Source organism: Anser anser (genome assembly GCF_964211835.1).
Source record: "Anser anser genome assembly, contig: SUPER_W_unloc_2, whole genome shotgun sequence".
In the NCBI taxonomy this organism is placed as follows: Eukaryota; Metazoa; Chordata; class Aves; order Anseriformes; family Anatidae; genus Anser; species Anser anser.
This window is the reverse complement of record NW_028154230.1, coordinates 1,020,266-1,027,827: the sequence shown is the minus strand read 5'-3', so window position 1 is coordinate 1,027,827 and position 7,562 is coordinate 1,020,266. Positions and strand designations below refer to the sequence as shown.

Below are 7,562 nucleotides of genomic sequence, written 5' to 3'. Positions count from 1 at the left end.
AAAGCGAGCGTATTCTGATGTCGTTACCCTCCAAGCCTGTCAGAGAGGCAGAAGCGCTGTGGCCTACTCAGGCAGGAACCGCGCGTGTGGGGACGGCCACGTCCCTGCCGCCGTGTCGGGCCAGTTTGAGCTCCGCTCTCCCTGGGGCTGCTGCAGGGCACCGCGGACCACGCTTGGGCAGCCTTGGGGGGCACTGCCTATTTTTCCAGAAGCCTCCTCCCCAGCTGAGCACAAACCCAGTTGTGATGTGCCAGGGCTGAGCACAGGCTTTGTATTCCTCCCCGCCACCCCGTGCGCGGGAGGTGCAGCTTTCCCCCTTAGAAACACCAGCAGTTGAAGTGGGGCTCTCAGGGAAGGTTGTGGAGCAACTTCTGAAAAGGTAAGGCCTGCCCTGGCAAAAGCGGGGATCTGCCTGCGGGGAGCAGCGCCCAAAAGCCACCAGCGTGTTTGGGGTGGAGCTGATAGGGTCATAAATAATAGTTGGGGCTACGAGCGCGAGGTCCCGCATTTGGTCCGGGGCAATCCTAAGCACGAATCCAGGCTGGGCGGAGAATGGATGGAGAGCAGCTCTGAGGAGAAGGGCCTGGGGGCGTTGGTTGATGAGAAGCTCGTCAACCGGAGCCGGCAATGCAATGGACGCTTGCAGCCCGGAAAGCCACCCGTATCCTGGGCCGCATCAAAAGGAGGGCGGCCGGCAAGTCGAGGGAGGTGATTCTCCCTCTCTGCTGCTGTGCTCTTGTGAGGCCCCACCTAGAGTAAGTACTGTGTTCAGCTCTGGGGCCCCCAGCACAAGAAGGACGGGGACGTACTAGAACGCGTCCAGAGGAGGGCCACGAAGATGACCAGGGGGCTGGGGCACCTCTCCCAGGAAGGCAGGCTGAGGGAGTTGGGGTGGTTCAGCCTGGAGAGAGAAGAGAAGGCTCCGGGGAGACCTTGGAGGGGCCTTCCAGTACCCAAAGGGGGGGCCCTACAGGAAAGCTGGGGAGGGACTCTTTGTCAGGGAGAGGAGCGATAGGGCAAGGAGTAATGGTTTTAAACTCAAAGAGGGTAGACTTAGACTGGATAGTTGGAAGAGATTCTTTCCTGAGAGGGGGGTGAGGCACTGGAACGGGTTGCCAGGAGAAGTGGCGGATGCCCCGTCCCTGGAAGTGTTTAAGGCCAGGTTGGATGGGGCTTTGAGCAACGTGGTCTAGTGGAAGGTGTCCCTGCCCAGGGCGGGGGGGTTGGAATTAGGTGATCTTTAAGTAAGGTCCCTGCCAAGCCAAGCCATGCTATGATTCTATGATCGGAGCAACCGTTCTGTGGAGCTCGTTTCCCAGCCGTGCAGGGCCCGGCTTCCCTCCGCGGAGCCGCCCAGCCCGTTTTCGGGCGCCCACTTCCTCCCTCCCGGTCGGATCCCTCCGCGCCCCGAGGGCACGCGACCTCCCTGAGCGCCGATAAGCACCGGGTCGACGGGAGCGGAGCCGCCGAGAGGGCGGGGACAAGGGAAGAGGGCAGGCGAGGCAGCCAATCGAGGCGCGGGAGCGGTCGGCGGCGATCTGTCGGCCCAATGAGCGCCGCGGAGGGCCGGGCCGAGTGCGGGAAGGGAGGGGGCGTTGTACCGAGCGGGCGCCGTCATGGCCGACGGGATCGTTAGGGCGCAGGCCGCCTGGCCCGGCGGCGGCGCTGCCGCTGCAGCCGCTTTCGGAGAGGTCGCCTGCAAGGGCAAGGAGGTCCCCGCCAACGTTCTCCGTGAGGATGAGCGGTCGTGGGCGAGGAGGTAGCCGCGGCGTCGTCGTGCGAGTCTTCTCTTTCCTTCCTTCCCTCGGCCGCTCGCAGGCCCTCTGAAACGAGGGCCCGTCGCGGGTCCCGGGAGTGCGGCAGGGCGGGTGGTGGCCTTGCTGCGGGAGGGAGGGACGGACGGTCGGTCGGTCGGTCGGTCGGTCGGGGTCTCTCCGGCTCGTGGCGCTCTCTACTGCAGCGCCTCTAAAACCCCGCGCTTCTTCGGTGCGCGTCCCGCCTGCCCCCGGGGTGCCACGGCGCGTACTGGGTCGCCGGCGCAGTCGGTCTCCTTGGGGGTTCGGACTGCCTGCGTATAGGCAGCGAGCATCGCAGTAGTGACCGTAATCAGTCATTTCTGCGTAGCAGAAACGCAGGTCTTGATGCGCCTCGTGACAGCGTTCTAGAGACGCCCCGGCTCGGCCGTGCTAGGCTTTGGTTATGGCACCACCCCCACCGCGCACGCGAGCGCACGCTCTCTCCAAAGTGGCTTGTGAAAGGGAAGAATTGCAGCTTTTCCTAGCTTTCTTAAACATCTAGAAGCCAGTCAATCCCGCAGGCTGCTGGTCCTCACTTGAGGCAGGGGGGGAACTTAGAACTGCTTTTGGAGTGTAGTTGGCTATAGCGAATGGTCTTGAATTTGCTTAGCTCGCTGTACCGAAGGCCTGTTTCACAGTTGAGCGATGTTATAGGGGGGAGAAGTGTGAGGAAGGCTCGTAATTCTCGATTGTCGCGCAGTGAAAGGCGATGGTGAGTAAGAAGTGCAAAGCATCTGTGGAATCGAGTCTTATCGGCGCTGTTTCAGTCGCATCTAAAATAAATAAAACTGCCGGAAGTCGCTAATCTGAAGTACTCGGCTGTCTCGTTGCCCCCGTCACCTTGCGTGCTGGATCCTGCTTCTGGTGCCGTATGCAGTTTCGGTCTGCTGGTGATTTGGGGAGTTCCCTCGCAATTAGTTGCGAGTCGATGGTTTCCTACAGATCGGTGGTATTCGTGTTTCGCAGGTGATACCTTGGCCTCGGTCTGGAGGTGTCTGACGTAGAGCCGGCCGTAACGGGCTAACTTGGAATGTTCTTTCCCCTGAGTACGTGGCGTTATCGAGGACGGAGAGTTTATACAGCCTCAGCCGGATTACTCCGGGTTCTTTGAAGATGCCTTCCTACCTCTGGCCGAGGCAATATTTGGACATAACTGAAGGACAGTTAGCAATTGTTTGCCGCTTGTGTGTTTTGCGTGTAGAAGGTAGAGAACTTTGCCTATTCAAAGATCGCTTAAGAAGAATCGCTGTTTTGTCGTGCGCGTTTGGGGTACCTGATAATCTGCTTCGGTAGGACGAGTTCGGTGGGGCATAGTGATTTGCTTAAGCTGTTGCCTTTCTCTGAAGCTGACTGCGTTGTAACTGTTTACTCTTCCTCCAGCGCCTTGCGTTCCGTGATAGTTCGCCTCAGGCTCCAGTGTTTTTTCCTAGTCCTTCCTGAGAAGGCAGTTGTCCGGTTATGTGAAGCAGAAGATTCTGGCGGACCTGTGAGTACTGTGGGAGCTTTCTTTTCGCTAGGCTGGCTGTACCTGTAACTAGTTTGTAACTTCCTAGACTCTTTCCCGTCCCCTCTTTTCCTCTGGATGTTGCGGAGGGGCGCACAGTAGGCTATTTTGGGTTTTCCGATGCTGTAGTCTTTTGCCTCTAGCTTGTAATGGAGTTGAGCTTTTTGACTAAGAGCGGCGATATAAAGCGATGCTGGTCTCCGGCTACGCGCTTGTAGTGCAAAAAGCAGTGTTGTTCCGAAGTACGGTCTGATGCCCGTTTTCACGGTTTCCAGACAGCGGCGGTGGTATGCAGAAGAGGGCTTGGGGTTTGGGCAGGTCAGAGGCGAGGAAAGGGAAAGCTGGTTGAGCGGCGCTGGGTGTTTGTTTCGCTGTTAGCTATGCAAGTCAAGTTCCAAGGCTTTGTGAGGCCACGCAAAAGAAAAGGCACCGTGAAGCTTTTATTTTCCGCCAGAGCGGCTTACGTTGCCCGAAGCTATGACGGGGGCTTTAACCCCCGAGACAAATTTAGCTTCTGTGACTGTTTTGTACTCTGTTCCTGTCTAGAGGGTAATTCAAAGAGCAGCGGTTGAATCGTGAAGGATTAGCTAACCGTGTTCTGTGGATGGTTCTCCGCTCGCGTTCGTTCTGTGCGTCGTGGCACGTTATGTTAGGTAACGTTATTTCCTTTTTCCAGCTTCTTGGGCGTGTAATGGTTGTTGGCAAGAAGTGTGCTGCTAACCTGGACCTGACCAATGGATTCCGGATGGCTGTGAATGCCCACCCTCGGGCCCTTCGGGCTGTCGTGTACATCTACGTATTCTGGGTGGCGGTCAGTTGGGCCGGCCTCCTGGCTAAGGTTTTTGCACCGCAGGCGTCACTGCACGCGTACGGGTCGCCGCCGAGTAGGTTTCATATGTTGCCCGTCAATCTAGCCCCTGTTGACGTATGATTTTTTTTGTTTTTTTTTTCCTGGACGGCTGTCTATGGAGGGTAATAAAGAGCTTTGAGTAGCACTTGCACAATAAAGATGGAGCATGGGGATATGACCTCTGTCTTGTGTGTCTTGCCGATGGAAATAGTTCTGCAAGTTAAAAGAATGTTTCGGTCTGTTGACAGTGTCGTGTAGATGGTGGTTTGCCCAGTCATTTGAAACGCGAAGATAGAAGCGCTCGGCGGTCCTGTGGGTCTCCATCTCCCTAAGACGATCTAGGATGTGCTGTGTGTTTGAGGCCTTGCTATCTTCCCCCTGCTCCCAAATAAAAGGGCGTGCTTTTATTGCGAAACAGCCGCATCGAGGACTGGCAGATGTAGAACCAGAGAAGAATAAGGTTGGAAGAAAGCTTCCAGGCATCGTCTGTTGTCTGCCCCTGTCCCGAGGAGGCAGAATAAACTCTGCCCGGTGTGATTTCTGACAGGTGCTTGTCAGCCTGTTCTTGACTACCGTAGGAGTTTTGCTACCGCTTTCTTTTCAGTCGTGGGTTTCGCAACTTCGAGAAGTAATTTCTCCCACAGACGCTTTTCAAAGCGTAGAAGGCTCTGGGATGCTTGAGTCGGCTTCTGAACGTTCAAGACTCGGCTGCCGTTCCCTTTATTTTTTTGTATGTATTTTTAGAGTCTTTTTTTTTCCTAAACGAAGTCCGTTGTTCAGGAACTAGAAGAAGGATTAGCTAAAGGCACCATAAGGCGTTTAAATGCGATCACCTCTCGTGCTTTGTTAGACCTCTGGCTTTGCTGTGCTCCTTGTTTAATTGCGGTTACGTTCAAGGCTTACTGGAGCGTGGGAGCGTTAAAATGCTATTAAATATTTTTAGTGTTTGAAACTTGCTAATGAAATGATTTTTGTGACTCCGTTCCTCACAAAGAAACTCGATTCCTTAGCAGGAGGAATGATCTTTGTTACTGGATCTGTTTGCGGGGTTAACGATTGCAGCTGTGAATGACTAAAGTCTTTTGAAGAAGCTGAATGATAAAAACCAAACCGAAACAAGAAACAGCCCTTGTTCTACTCGAAGTAATATAGAATTTGCCGTTTGCGGGGTCAGATGAAAATAGTTGTGGAAGTCAACTACTTGGGGGGGGGGAGGGGAGGGGAGGGGAGGGGAGGGGAGGGGTGGGTGGAGGTGGAGATGCTGTTGCCCTTTCAGGGAAAGCTTCTTAAATTGGCACTTGATCAACTGTTCTGTTTCTGTATTTGTCCTTGGTCTCTTTCATTGGTCTGTTTTGTTGACGTAGAAGAGCCCATGGAACTGCTCAAAGAAACCTGTGCAAATGGACCTTGAGTAAGTATTTACGTGTTCAACTGTTCCCCAGTCGGTCTAGCTAGGTCTAGCTAATGCTATCAGCGCTTGTAGTCTTTCACAAAAGGTGTTTAATTCCTGAGAAAGTAGAGGAGGAAGACGATTGGTAATCTCTTTGCTTAATAGGCACTGTTAGACAACCATAGAAGGCGAAGAAATTTGCCCCCGAGGCACCAATTTGACCCTTCCTTTAGCCTGTACGCTTTCAAAGAGCATATCATAGAACCATAGAATGGCCTGGGTTGAAAAGCACCTTAAAGATCATCTAGTTTCAACCCCCCTGCTCTGGGCAGCGTTGCCAACCACTAGAGCAGGCTGCCCAGAGCCGCGTCCAGCCTGGCCTTGAATGCCTCCAGGGATGGGGCATCCAGAACCTCTCTGGGCAACCCGTTCCAGTGCCTCACCGCCCTCTGAGTGAAAAACTTTCTCCTAATATCTAAGCTAAATCTCCCCTGTCTTAGTTTAAAACCATTCCCCCTTGTCCTATCGCTATCAACACGTGTATTTTTACTCCTGTATATACAGATTCGTAGGGGTTGGAAGGGACCTCAAGAGATCGTCGGGTCCAACCCCCCTGCCAGAGCAGGTTCCCTAGAGCAGGCTGCCCAGGTAGGCGTCCAGACGGGCCTTGAATATCTCCGGAGAAGGAGACTCCACAACCTCCCCGGGCAGCCTGTTCCAGCGCTCCGTCACCCTCACCGTGAAGAAGTTCTTTCGCATGTTGGTGCGGAACTTCCTGTGCTCCAGTTTTTGGCCGTTGCCCCTTGTCCTATCCCCACAAACCACTGAAAAGAGGGTGGCCAAGTCCCACTGTCTCCCACACTTAAGATATTTGTAATCATTGATAAGATCCCCTCTCAGTCTTCTCTTCTCAAGGCTGAACAGGCCCAGGTCTCTCAGTCTTTGCTCATAGGGGAGATGCTCCAGGCCCCGTATCATCTTTGTTGCCCTCCGCTGGACTCTTTCCAGGAGATCCCTGTCTCTTTTTGTACTGGGGAGCCCAGAACCGGACACGGTACTCCAGGCGAGGCCTGCCCAGGGCAGAGTAGAGGGGGAGGATCACCTCCCTTGACCTGCTGGCCACGCTCCTTTTAACGCACGCCAGGATCCCGTTGGCCTTCTTGGCCACCAGGGCACGCCGCTGGCTCATGGTCAACCTGTCGTCCACCAGGACCCCCGGGTCCTTCTCCGCAGCGCTCCTCTCCAGCAGGTCATCCCCCAGCCTGTACTGATACACGCGGTTGTTCCTTCCCAGGTGCAGGACTCTACGCTTGCTCTTGTTAAACTTCATTTGGCTTCTTCCTGCCCAGCTCTCCAGCCCGCCCAGGTCTCGCTGAATGGCAGCACAGCCTTCTGGCGTGTCGGCCACTCCTCCCAGCTTTGTATCATCGGCGTACTTGCTGAGGCTGGACACTATTCCCTCGTCAAGGTCGGCGATGAAGATGTTGAACAAGACCGGACCCAGCACCGACCCCTGGGGAACACCGCTAGTCACAGGGCTGCAGCCGGACTCTGCGCCGCCGATCACCACCCTCTGAGCTCGGCCGGTCAGCCAGGTCTCAACCCACCTTACCGTCCACTCGTCTATCCCACGCTTTCTCAGCTTTGCTAGCAGGACGTCGTGGGAGACAGTATCGGAAGCCTTGCTAAAGTCAAGGTAGATGACATCCACTGCTCTCCCTCCATCAACGCAGCTGGTGATGCCATCATAGAAGGCAACGAGGTCGGTCGAGCACGATTTCCCCTTGGTGAATCCATGCTGACTACTCCTCATAACCTCCTTCTCTTCCAATGGCTTGGAGATGGCATCCAGAACAAGCTGTTCCAACACCTTTCCAGCTGTTCCAACACCTTTCCAGGGACGGAGGTGAGACTGACCTTTCCAAGAGCTCCACATCCTTCTTGTGCTGGGGGCCCCAGGCCTGCACGCAGTATTCCAGGTGGGGTCTCCCAAGAGCAGGGTAGAGGGGGATAATCACCTCC

The 7,562-nt window shown here is 55.1% G+C and overlaps 1 protein-coding gene across 1 annotated transcript; it reads left to right on the top strand.

The window, feature by feature from the left end:
- The first annotated feature begins 1,585 nt into the window (after window positions 1–1,585).
- On the top strand, window positions 1,586–5,102 carry LOC310888885 (adenosine 5'-monophosphoramidase HINT1-like). Its single transcript, XM_083852505.1, has 4 exons — window positions 1,586–1,759; window positions 3,177–3,282; window positions 3,977–4,184; window positions 4,399–5,102. Exons 1-4 carry the CDS (start codon window positions 1,617–1,619, stop codon window positions 4,443–4,445), a joined length of 504 nt encoding a protein of 167 aa, XP_083708631.1. The 5' UTR covers window positions 1,586–1,616; the 3' UTR covers window positions 4,446–5,102.
- Window positions 5,103–7,562: the final 2,460 nt, after the last annotated feature.